Raw genomic sequence first — 12888 nt, forward strand, 5'->3', positions numbered from 1 at the left:
AACCCAGCTCAGAAACTCTCCAGATCCCCACCTGCCATCCTGCACCAGCTACAGCTCAGCCAGAAGCTAAAAGCCCTACCACAAATAAGCTTCTTTCCATGGACTCCATCTCGGGCACATGGGTGGACACCAAGGGATTGCTTGGTGGCATTTTGGCAGCGGCCCAGACCTTTCCTACAGGCACAAGCTTCTTCTCCATGGTCCAACGCTGACCAGACAGCGCTGACCCTCCATAGCGTTTTATTTCTCCTAGCTCATGTGCCTTCCACCACGCTGGGGCAGAGGTAGGAAAGGACCGGTTGCGAAACTCAGCTGCCAGCTCATTCACAGTGTTTAGTAGCAAATTTATTTGTTTGTTGTTAGTACAAAGGAATCCACTTTTCTGTGTCAGGCTTACCTAGTCCAGCTTGTGACAACCGCAATAAATATTCATGGGGAGAGTTTTCCTTTAAAAAAGAAAAAAAAAAAAAAGCAGCAGCTACAGCAATCTGAAGGAAAGATGAAATAATTGGTAGGTGACAGCCGGCTTCTAACTGCGTTTGAGGAATTTTTGAATCTTTATTTCCTATGCTGAATGCCTTTAATTGGCAGTCCCTTCTACCTGGCCTTGGGTTGCTATACAGAGCTTTTCCTGTTCCTAATGCCAACAAATACACACGAATTGCAGAGTACGTACGTGATGGTCTTTAGATGATGTTAATGTTTGTAGCTGTAGTACGGCTGAGCCTTACCGAGTTGCAGAAGATCTGATTTTGTTGTTTAACTGCTCTGGAATACATAAACAAATACAGGGAAGCAAGGTTGTTTGCTCTGAATGGTTAATATAATAAGTTAGAAACTGCCAGAAAGTTGGTATAGAAGGGGCTGTTGAGGCTAGGAAGGAAACAAACCCCAAGTGCAGTGGAGGAAGACTTCTTGCATCACTGCTGAAGCTCTTCTTCACAGATGAGTTGCAATACTTTTCCTTTAATGACATGGGTTGTTTCCTATTTTAAAGCTGCTTATGTGTCTAACCGTACTCTGATTTATGCCCGTACAAATCTGCAGCACTTACACCGCACTCTGAAGACTTAATGATCCGGGGCAGCGTTAAGTGATGGCACACTTTGGAGTCTGTATTAGCTTCTGAAAAAGAAATGAAGTGGGAAATTTCTTCTCTCTCTTACTCCAGGGCGTATTGGCTAGCCTGTGTTTAGCATTTCAGGAACAAAACCACCTGAGAGGGTGCTTAGGCAGCGGTGTTGGGCAAGATAAAGGGAAGAGCTGGTAGAACTGGTGTATGTATAAATTATAATCCACCTGCAGCTACGCATGTAACAGCTGGCGGTACCAACTACAAGGAAGGTCAAGCCTTAGAGGGAGAAACAGCAATTTACTCCAAACAGGCAGACTTCTAAGGGAATTCAGCTTCTAGACCAGATCCCTGCTGATAATTGCCAGCAGCGTTTTTCCGACTGTAAAACCTGGCCAGTTTTCCCATGGGATGAGTATAAGGTGCCTTCCTGGAACAAACTCAACATTTCTGCCTTGCTTAAAATACCTTTCTGCCAAAAACCCTTTCTGCCCCTACCCCCAGCTTGTTACTCTCAGTCTTAAAAAGGTCTGAGTTCATTCTCATTAAAATTTTCAAAAAATATTTCTCTGCGGGACTGGGGTAGAAATTTTCAGCGAAGTAAAATTTGCCCCCAGATTTTGGCAAAGCGGATGCAATTCAAAATGTAATTTAATACTGGGAAATGCTGAGCAACCTTTGCACCGTTATCAACGGCACTATCTGGTTATCTGTACTGGCTGTTTGTAGAAAAAGAAAATAATGTCCTTGATACAGACACATCTGCAGTCGCTGTGCTTTTCGGCTGGTTTCTTTTCCATCTGGAGTATTTCTGGATGTGCGCTGCCTTATGGGGTATTTCCAGCCGCCCGCCGACTGATGTTGTCAGCTTCATGACAACAGTCTTGGCAAAATATTTGCAGACCGTACTCCCTGGAGTATTTGCTGCTCCAAGAAGGATGTTAATGATGCTGCTATTGGAGCTCCATGTTAAGAGTAAATATGTTTGAACATACGTTTTTTATTTTTTTTTTTTGCAGTTTGGCTGTCCCTAAATCCATCCAGGCCAGTGTTCTCTCTCCAGAAGTGATCCATAGTGGATGTGTAGGAAGAAACATTTTTCCAATATCTTTTTTGCATCTTGTGGCAAGCCGCCGTCACAGCCAGAAGGCTGATAACACAGATTCACCCAGCCCATAATGTATATTGGATAATCTGAGGATGAGCAAAGCTGTTTGTACTTTCAAGCCAGGAGAACAATAGGGATAGACCAGTGCTCATCCCTGACACCTCTATATGTCAAAACTATGGTGTCCACCCCTAGTCCATTAGAAACTGGCCTCCCATGAGATAGCAGGTGATTCAAACAGCGTTATTTTTTTCCCTGGAGAGTGACAGGCTGTAGGACGGTCTTTGCTGTGCAACCTTCTGAAATGGCCCCTGGTGCCCAACTCCTGCTACACATCCATGGCAGAAGCAGGTAGACGAGGAGAGATGGCAGGGAGATGCCACCAAGAACCGACTCTTCCTGATGATTTAACGGAGCATCTTTAAAATTTTTAATGATCATTAATGCAGTGACTCAAAGCGAAATCGGTTCAGGTTATTCCGTCACTGCTAAAGTGATTATTTTTATGCCTCTGCTGTCATCAGCACCCAGGTTTCCCCTCTCTTCCTAAGAGCTCAGCTCTGGAAAGGGTGCTGTTAGCTGATCAGAAGCGAAGATTATTTTCTGCAAATATTCAAAATTTCCATTTAAAATGTGACTTTCATTTAGGTGGTGGGATTAGCTCTTGTTAATTCCCCTTTATTAAAAAAAAAAAAAGTTATTTACTAGTGAAGATGTTCATTTTATGTACTTTTGCGTTTAAAACTGCATCATTGATAGTTTCTTGTTGTCAACGCACCAAGTAGTAGTGAAACTCTCATGGCACTGGCTCTGTTGTCTGCGCCAGTGTCCTACAGAAGAGATACACGCAGGGATGTATAAATACTATGCTCGAATATGCACCAGTTCTTGTGGTGTTTTTTAGCAACATGACTTACCCAACTAGGGGACACAGTGCTCTAAATCACTGTACATCTGTGTTACGAGCCCTGCAGCCTGCAGGCAATCATTCAACCAAAAGAATCTGAAAACAGCTTCACATACAAAAAAAATCTGAGAATATCATATACTAATCTTTGGTGAAGTTCCTTGGAGGTTTCTTAAAAAGCAATTGGGTAAAATACCACAACGGACTATAAAAAATAGAGCTGCCAAAGCCAATTAAAGATGTGAAATACAAAAGCTGATTCAAATCTGTTTCTGAAGTTACTCTAGCCTGCTATCCCAGCTGAAAGACAGAGCTCCAAGTGAAATTCTGCTGATCTTTAGACCAAACTTATGGCTATCCATGCCCAGTCCCTGGGTCTGAATCCAGTCAAGCCTGAGCATTAGAAATTTACTGCTGCAATTTCCAAGTCAGATTTTTCCCTGCTTTATTTGTCACCGGAGCTGTGCAAGCCAGCGTGCCGCATTGTTCAGGGTAACGAGTTCCTTATGGTAATCAGGCTGTGAATTTCTTACCCCAGCCCCAGCCTGGACCAGATTCTGACAAAGCCCAGCTGTAATTTATTCATCTCTCTCTCTCTTTCTTTCTTTTTTTTTTTGGATAAAGTTCAGTGTAGACATTCACTGTGGGATATTCCCTCACTTTCCCTGTTTCCTTGTAATTGGAGAAGCTAGAACAATGCTAGAAGGAAGGATTATATTTTTCCTTAAAACATTCCCCTTTTTTGTGCCGTCAATGCTGCGTATCCACCTCAAGGGAAGAGACTCAAGTTCTTCCTACCTTTCAACAGCAAGACTTCCCCTGTTTTTGACTCCTGGACCTCAGTCACGTTTCCCAATGCTTCCCCAAGCTCTTCCAAGATGCACGAAGCATCTGCTCGACAGGCACTTTGGGATGCCCACTTGGTGCCCCTCCAACAGCAGGTTTCCTCCCCGTCTCTCTCAAACCAAACCAGCCCCACAGAGTGGTGGGACTGCCGTAAACCAGCAGCCACTGGGACTGGTGCACAGAAAGCTTTTGGGCTAATTAGTCTCACTTAATACTTTTGTGCCATCTCTGTAGCAGTCTGCAGCACTGCATCCATCTCCGGAGCCAATGCGAGGAGAAGCTGCTGTCATTACGATGCTCTCTCAAGCCTGACAAACTAATTGCCTGGCGCTCGCTGACTGTTTTCTCTCCAACAGCCAGGTTGAGGGAGGCTGGGCTGGAGTTGTCTCTTGTCTTCACGGCAAGGTTAACCATTTTAGCCTTTTCGTATAGCGGCGATGCTCCTGGCACGACATCTGGAAGGGCAGGACGCAGGGGGAGGGCTGCGCGTGCATTTGCAGAACACACAAAATAACCTTTAAACAGAGGTGCGTGCAGATCCTTCAATGGCATGGAGAAGAGAGCCGAGAAAACTGAACCTCCTTGCTCGATTATTAATATTCATTAACTTTCTGAGTACAAGCTGCTTGTCACTGGGCCTTTATGCTGCTGAAGTGCTGTGGTTTCTCGTTCACTTTAATATGACTTCTGGATTTTGCTGTGTTTAGGCATCATCACCCCCCAGGTGAAATGGGGGCCCCTCAGGGAGGGCAGGTGGGACAGGCTGTGTCTCCAGAGCAAGGATGGGCTTTGCCTTGATGTTATTCATAGCGTTTTTGTGGAAAAAACAAGCTCAAAAAGGATGGAGGTGCTTGCCAAAGATCACGCTGCAGCCTAGAGCCAGAACTGGGAATTAAATTCTACTTGCCCTGACCTGGGCCGGTATTGCCTTCCACTCACACCTGTGAAATGCAAACCATACATTTAACATTTCACAAAAAAAAAATCAAACTAGTCCCTGTCCTACAGTCATTGTGCTTTGAGTGAGATACAAATCGTAGGAGAAAGCTGCAAAGGAAGTTTCAGTGATCATTAAAAAAATGTTGGAAGATGGGCATGGAGAAAAACCTTTGATACGGTTGGATGCTTTTATCTCTGGCTGAACTCTGGGCAGATCTGTGGCTCCTCAGGGAACTTGCTGGGCTATGGAGCCCCTTCGCTCCATCACCAAGGGTGGGTCCACGCAATGCCTGGGAGGTAGGATGGCAGGAGAGGGCACGTCTGGGAGTGGGAAAGGGACGAAAAGCATATTGAGGCCCTGTAAAGCAACTGAGGTGGACGTGCAGGGGGCCAGATTCACCAGGGTCTTCCACAGTAGTTGGCTGGTTGATAAGGGTGAAACAAAACTCTGACTTGACGCTACAAATGAGCACTTTCCAGCCACCCTGGAGGGAAGCAGCTGAAAACATCCCCGTGTCTTTTGCTGTTACCTCTATGTTTTAGCAACCGATGGGTGGGCTAGCAGAGTTGAGGAACCACAGATGAGGTGTTACCAAAGAGTTGGAGTTCTTCATGAAATTTTTGCTTCATTGGCGCTGCCTTGAAATATCTTAGCTGAAGATTATTTTTAGACACCACTGAAAGCCACTCGCTGATAGGAAAGTCTTACACGCTGCCCCAGCTCTTACCTCTATGGGTGATTTAGTTGAGGATTTTGAAAAACCTTTGTCATGTTTAATTCTTGGAGGCGATATGGAATGTGATCCAAGGTTTGCATCTGCTTGGGCCAGCATTGCATTTCCCCCAAAGCTTCCGTCTCAGCTTCTGGAAGGATTCTTAGACCTCAAGAAGGGAAAAAGTCTCTTAAATGTCAGTACTTAGAGCACCTGAAACTTGTCACGGGAAAGTGGGCATTGAAAAATAGGTCTTTCCAGTGCTAGGAATGACATTTCTTCATCCTTCCTTAAACAGTAGCGCTCTGTCAGGCCACCACGCGTGCTTGCTGACAAGGTTGCTGTTTTTTTACCATAGCTTTTGATGCATGTGTATTACAGGAGCAGCACGGCCTTTGAGAGGAGCAAAACAGATGTGTTCCGAGTAAAAACCAACAACGTCGGACAAATAAAGAAAATCAGGTACCCGCACAATGTTACTACCACAACTGGCTCCACGAGGTGCTAATCGAATGACAGGCTGTAGAGGTTTTAGCGTTGCTATGTTTTATTCATTATTCGTTAACGTGCTCTTATCAAGGTGAAGTTAAGAGGTGGTAAAAGCTTGTTTACTGACTAAGATTTGAACTGAAGCATGAAATCACCTACAGTATTGCTTAGAACTATCCACGTTCCCCACCAAGAATTGTATTTCTGTCACATGCAATCATGGAGGAAGGCGTTTAGGACTGTTTTTATGTTCCAATGGAGGTTTGCTATCCTCTTTTGCTAAATTAGTGTAATGTAAATGATAATTATTATGTTTAACCACCATCTGACTGACCTATATAAAATTAAAAATTAGTAAGCAGTACAAAGGAAGCTGGGAAAATGGGAAGAGGTGGATAAAACAAAGTAAGAAGAAAAAAGAGCAGGAGGGATACAGGGCAGGAGGAGAGTCACTTATGTTTTGGATATGCAGGGTAAGGTGAATGAATGCATATGTTGTATGAACATACAGGTGTGCGTACGTCTGCGTGCATCCCCTTGCAGACAATAGCCCACATATGCATCTATGATATCAGTGTACATATATATATATATGTAGGAATGTTGTTATTTACAAAATACTCTGTAAAAACCCAGAAATCCTGCAAACCACTTTGGATAGCCAGGCATTTTGTGTATAGTTGCTCTAGCCTTGCCTAATATAACATATTCCACAAAATTACAGTGCTATTGGCCAGTCTTAATCAAAATATCAAGTTTAGGGTTGTTCTTCCTCTAGGATTGAGCACGATAACACCGGGCTGAACGCGGGCTGGTTCCTCGACCGTGTGATTGTGACTGACATGAACAGGCCTCACCTCCGGTTTTACTTCCCCTGCAACAACTGGCTGAGCAAGGAGGACGGGGACGGACTGTACGTCAGAGACCTCATCGGCAGCCTGAATCCCATGGACGTGCCCAAAAGTAAGGGTTTTCCAAAAAGCTCGGTTCTCTGGTGTCTGGTGCCTTGTCAGAAAGGAGAGGGTTGCTTTCAGATGACTTCAGGCACATAAAATGTAATCGCATAGTCTACGCTAATTTGAGAGGGTTTTTTTGTAGTCAGTGGAGAGGAAGATGCAAGATACCTCCAGAGGGTAATTCCTTCTTCCGGTGTTAGACCTGACATCTTAGGGTGGGATAAATCACTGTTTGGAGAAGCTCTGCTCATTGGTTGAGTACTGAAGGATCCACGATTACTACTTAAAATTAGATTAAATGGCTACGTGTAGATGAGAGGCATCCTACCCCAGAAGATGTAGCCAGTATCGTTGTGTGCTATCCGAAGAGGCAGCGTGGTTGCAGTCCTGTGTATAAAGTGTTTCCAGCCTCTGGTGGCGACCTGCAGGAAATTTCCATAAACAAGCCAACCCTCTCGCTGTAATTCTACGCCGGTTTACTGGATGCGTATGATATCCATATTGAACCGGTGCCTATTTTTCAGAGTGGTTTTAAGCTAATGATGTTGAAACGAAGCCAGGACAGCTTGCAAACCAGACATGTACTCCCAAATTGATATCGGTGTGTAGGCCATGTGGTGATGTATAGTGCATGTAACGTGAGTGGGAAGACGATCGAGATGTGAAAGTGGAGCCAGCAAACCAGCCTCAGGTGGTATGTCTGCAGTTTATCTGCAAGTGCTAATGAGGAAACCGAATTGTGTTTTCCTAATGACCTCACCAATGCACCACTCCTTTCTGGGAGCTTAATTTTGGGCAAGGAAAGTGAAGTATACCCGCCTCTAGCCACAGGCTTGAGGGAAAGGACAGGTATAGTTCGGTGCACAAGAGGGAGAACTTGTGTTTTTAATTAGTATCACATCTTTTTGAAAATAAGTAGTAGATTTCGCAGAATCATAGAATTGTAGGGGTTGGAAGGGACCTTCAGAGATCATCTAGTCCAACCCCCACTGCCACCCAGCCCCTTGAGTCTTGCACTAGGGTTGTTGATGTTAACACTTAGGAGCGGGTTCTTTTTTTGGTAAAAACAGTTTATTGCCAGCCTTAATACAATGCTTTGAGCATTGATAGATGCTCTAGAAGGGCAAAGTATTGTTGTTTTCATTGAGATCCTGTTTGAAGTGAAACAGTACATCGTGACACTGTTTGTTCCTGAATTGTTAAATAATTATGCTCTATTGAGATATGACGTCCTAAAACCGTTTCAGTACGTTGACGATATAAGTATTAAGGGATACTGCGTGTGAGTTAGCATGCACAAATAATATCCATTGACAAGAAGTGTGTGTGGGAGCATTTTATAAATGCAGACCTCTCCAGGGTGGATGCCACAGGGGAATGAGATAACGTCTGGAGATGCTCTGCCAAAAACCCACCCAGTTACTGCTGGGGCTGCGTGTGCCAAAGTCCTTTGCTGCTCTTTTATCTGTTCAGTTTGTAAAATGGAAGAGTTAAGGACACTTGAGGGGGCAGGAGGTGACTGAAGAAGGTAGTGGATGAGTCAAAGCAATACACAATTAACGAGAGAAAGTCAGCCATTCAATCTTAATAGATCTTTAAATGACACAACAGTTTCCCTGAATCTATTATTGCCCCTGCCTGGGAAAGCTGTTTCATAGGAATGTATGTGATTTTCTCCATCCTGTTCCACACCTGCCTCTCAGCAGGAAAAGATTTGTGGGCTAAACCTTCAGCTGGTAAAAATCAGTGCAGCTCCAATGAAATTGCTGCAGCAACTTTGCATTTCACCAGACGAAAAGCTAGTCCCGAGCGCTCGCTCTCCCGGAGAAGTGGTTTTGGGTTATAGATCAACTGCTCACCATGTGCTTGGTCCAGGACAAATACAAATAAGGTTGTCTCCTGCCTTAAGAATATGAAAGAAGAGCTTTAACCAGGCGTTTGTCAGAAATGCGTCTGCTCTCATCACCATTATCAGATAGAAAAGCCCACTTTTGAGTGGCACAGGCTGGATGCTCTGTGGCCGTCCGTATAAATGCAGGGAGCTGGGCTGAGGCCAGAAGCACGGGTGAAGGGTTGGATGCCTTCCAGGCGGCAGGTCTGAATCTGTAAGAGGAGAGGGTTAGCTCAGCTATCTCAGGTTGCAGTTCCCCTTGAACCATAATTAATGCAAGATAAACATTCCCAGGCTGCTGAGGTGAACTGTCAACTGAAAACGTAAATTTACCCGAATTCATTTGGCTCCCTCTGGATCAGTAAAGGTCTGAAATGAGATTGTGATATGATTTTCTTTGTACAAACCAGTCATTTGCCCCGAATTTGGGTGCGTTTTTTTTTTTTTTTCTTTCAAATGGATTAAACAGTGGGGTTTACTCTTTGAATATTAACATTTTCTAGGCTACTAGGCAAATGAATAATTATGTGGTTTGGTGATTTTATGTGCCTTGAAAGAAACATTAGTTTCTCCCTCTTAAAGTCCATGTTCCCATCATTAGCAGTGTTCAGTGCCATTCTCTTCTCCTTGTTGGTCATGTCTCTTCATTCCCTGTTCCCTTTTTTCCTTTAGTTCTTCTTTGTAAAACACCTGGGCACTGTTGTTACAGACCTTAGACTTGTGCTTTGCTTTCATGCTCCTTTTGCTGCCACAGTCAGGTATGTTTTTGGAGGTAACCAAACAAGTTTCCACCATGTTCCCTCTCCTGCAACATCTTCAGCTTTTGATCTTCTCCTGTAGAGCTTTCCCATCTTTGTCATGAGGATTCACCTTCCTCTCTTGAACTGCTGGGGCCTTCATCTTCTCTGTGATACGTGTGGTATGTGGACTGGAGAAAAATTAAATGATTTTTTGGTCATATTTTTGCTCTGTTGAAGCTCTCTAGAGGCATTTGAAGCATATATGAAGGGGACTGTTGGTGCTTGGACCAAAACCTACCAAGTCATGGGGAGACTCAGCCTCTTTCTTGGTGCAAAGCACAGGCCAGCGAGAGAATCCCTGCAGGGCTGAGAGCTTTAAAGGGAAAAAAAAACCCTAAAGGCATTATTAAAAAATGTAGAAAAGAGTATGTTCCAAAAAATAGTCAACATATAAGTGAAATATTGGACATGCACAGAAAACAAAAGTAGAGTTCTTTTCATGATCCAAACAGAGTTTCCGAGGATGGCAGGAATACTTAGTGATTGCAGACGCCTGAGTAATTGCATTTACTTATCTGAATAAAATGGCTCCTGTCAGGTTCTCTGTTGAATGTCACACATTTCTCAAGGAGAACAGGTTACGCTTTAAGTGTTCCTGCTTGAATGATCCTCTGTTCCCTGTATTCACATCCACAGCATCATATGCCCATGACCCTTTGACAGTGATAGTGCCACAGATTCTTATTTACCCAACAGCCGCTATTGGCAGCCTGGATTAATTTACATTACAGGTATTAATTACAAGGAAGGTCTATTGTTCGGTCTTATGCTGCTTCACTTGAGTTTATGAAGCCTTAGAATTGTATGACTGTGGCTGAGCCTTTATGCAAGGGACGGGCTCAAAGCTGAACTCGGGCGCTGGTTTTCCTTTGAGTGTTGTGGGTTTTGGATCACTCTGAGGGTGTCTGATGTCCTACCAACGCGGTGGAGGAGGAGACCATATCTTGTAGCTACACTAATTAGAACTACTGACTCAATGGAGATGCAAAAGTAAATGAAATTTTGGAGCTTGTTCCGAGCCCATTGTCTGATATCTACCGACTGGTAATGAATCACTCATGCCACTCTGTGGACAGGCCCTTGTGTCTTCCACCCCATGGGGACCTTCATTTAGTTGGATTTACTCCCCTTTCCCTGGGGGTTTGCAGCCCCAGAGCTGCTCTGCACCCGCCGCAGGTCCCCGGTGGCACACCAGGGCCGTGTCTTTCTCCACCCCTGTGATGGGTACAGCTCTTATCACCCAGCCGGAAAGCAGGGAGTCCTGAGATTTGGTCTTCAGGTGGATTGAAGGGTGTCTCAAGACGTAATACTGGAATACTTTTTGCAAGGCTACATTTTGTCTTAATTCATAAAAGAAGCTGAAGTTCGGTAGGGTTAGATGATATATTAATTATCCATGAGTCGCCTTCTCCCTGGGGTAACAACAGGCTGTTGTCACTGTTTAGTTGGTCGAGGTTAGTCTAGGCTCTCCACAGTGTGACCTCCAGTTTTCCTAAGAACGAGGGAAACAAGTGTGGTTAGGTACCACTGACACATATTGGCTGTCCTTGATTACTCTTGAAATCTCTCCCGAATCAAAACAATTATCTGTACTTGCTCTTTTACTGAGAGAAAGCAGGAACATTCATTTGAAAGGGGAGCATTTACTCACTTGGTCCTTAAAACCATGTTCAACAGCACATATACCCGAAAAATAATTCAGTCTTCTGTGTGACCGCAATTTATGCTAACCTGACAAATTTTGGTCAAGTCTTGCCAACCTGCCTGTTGCAAATGAGACTGAGAGCCAAGGACTGATTTCCAGCTGGCCATCAGTACTCCAAAATTGTTTAGGATTGGACACAATGGGCTACAGATGTGGATGGGAACAGCAGCTTGTGTCACACTGTTTCAAGGTTGCATATTCATGGTAGGACAGAACCGCGTGGGTGATCTCAAACTGTAAAACTCCATTCTCTGCCTTTTCTGGGTAAAGTTGAGTCTTATTTGGTCTATTAGTAATGAACGTGTTTATAATGGGTGCATTACACAGCTCAGCACTGAGGAGCAGGCCAGTCCCAACGCAAGACACACCTTGAAGATGGGAGCATCCAACAGTTGCGTTGCATTTATTTTTTCCATACATACAACTGCTGGGCATTCATCACTTATTGCTTTTTTTTATTAATATTATGTCAAAAATGGATCGCAAGACCGGATCAGGTGCAGCTGTGCTGTATCTCGGGCTAAGTCTGCATGGTCTTTTGCAGGCAGACATGAGTTTTCTGCCTCGCTGTGACAAGAATCAGCTTTGAAATGGAAGGTCAGTGGTTGTGTCAATTCTGTCGTGATTTGGGTGGTGCATCTGGGAGTTTGCATGGATACGCCCTGAAGGATAATGGCTGTGAGGTCACACTGAGTGATTGGCAACTGGATTGCTGTAAAGGCAGATGAGTGGTGAAATGTGTCCATGTGCTTGTGCATGCAGAGGGTACTCTGGCCTTTAAAAAAGGAGAGCAATATTTATTATAATTACAAATGAGAGAAGTTCAGCCGAGCAAGTTGCAGGTCAGCCCCAATCCATTAGTCTTTCACAACTTTCTTTGAATCATTGGTCTGTCCTCGTCTGGGGCAGAGTTAATGAGGTCACCTGAGGAGACTTGGACAGTTTGTGTTCATGGTGGGTCAGAGGAGAACACCGTGGGCGGAGAGAGCTACAGAAGACTTTCCTTCGAAGGCAGGACAGGCAGTTGGTGCTGGTATTATGAAGGCAGCCTGTGCACAGGAATCATAGAATCATAGAATCTTCATGGTTGGAAAGGACCTTTGAGATCATCGAGTCCAACCATACACACACAAAAAACCCCCTACCGTCTCTGTCACTAGAGCATGCCCTGAAGTGCCAAATCTAGACATTTCTTAAACACCTCTAGGGATGGTGACTCAACCCCCTCCCTGGGCAGGCTGTTCCAGTGCCTGACCACTCTTTCAGTAAAGTAATTCTTCCTAATATCTAATCTAAACCTCCCCTGCCGCAGCTTCAGACCATTTCCTCTGGTCCTGTCATTATTCACCTGGGAGAAGAGGCCAGCACCCACCTCTGTACAACCTCCTTTTAGGTGGTTGTAGAGGGCAATGAGGTCTCCCCTCGGCCTTCTCTTCTCCAAACTAAACATGCCCAGCTCCCT

The 12888-nt window shown here is 44.5% G+C and overlaps 1 protein-coding gene across 1 annotated transcript in view; it reads left to right on the top strand.

Annotated features, from left to right (window-relative positions):
• Nucleotides 1–12888, top strand: part of LOC128902103 (lipoxygenase homology domain-containing protein 1-like) — a 153412-nt gene that overhangs the window by 19473 nt on the left and 121051 nt on the right. The window contains exons 4-5 of the mRNA XM_054184480.1: nucleotides 5967–6047; nucleotides 6853–7037. Coding sequence (XP_054040455.1) covers nucleotides 5967–6047; nucleotides 6853–7037 — 266 coding nt within the window. The remainder of the gene's footprint in view (nucleotides 1–5966; nucleotides 6048–6852; nucleotides 7038–12888) is intronic.

This window comes from Rissa tridactyla, chromosome W, assembly GCF_028500815.1.
Source record: "Rissa tridactyla isolate bRisTri1 chromosome W, bRisTri1.patW.cur.20221130, whole genome shotgun sequence".
Taxonomy (NCBI): Eukaryota; Metazoa; Chordata; class Aves; order Charadriiformes; family Laridae; genus Rissa; species Rissa tridactyla.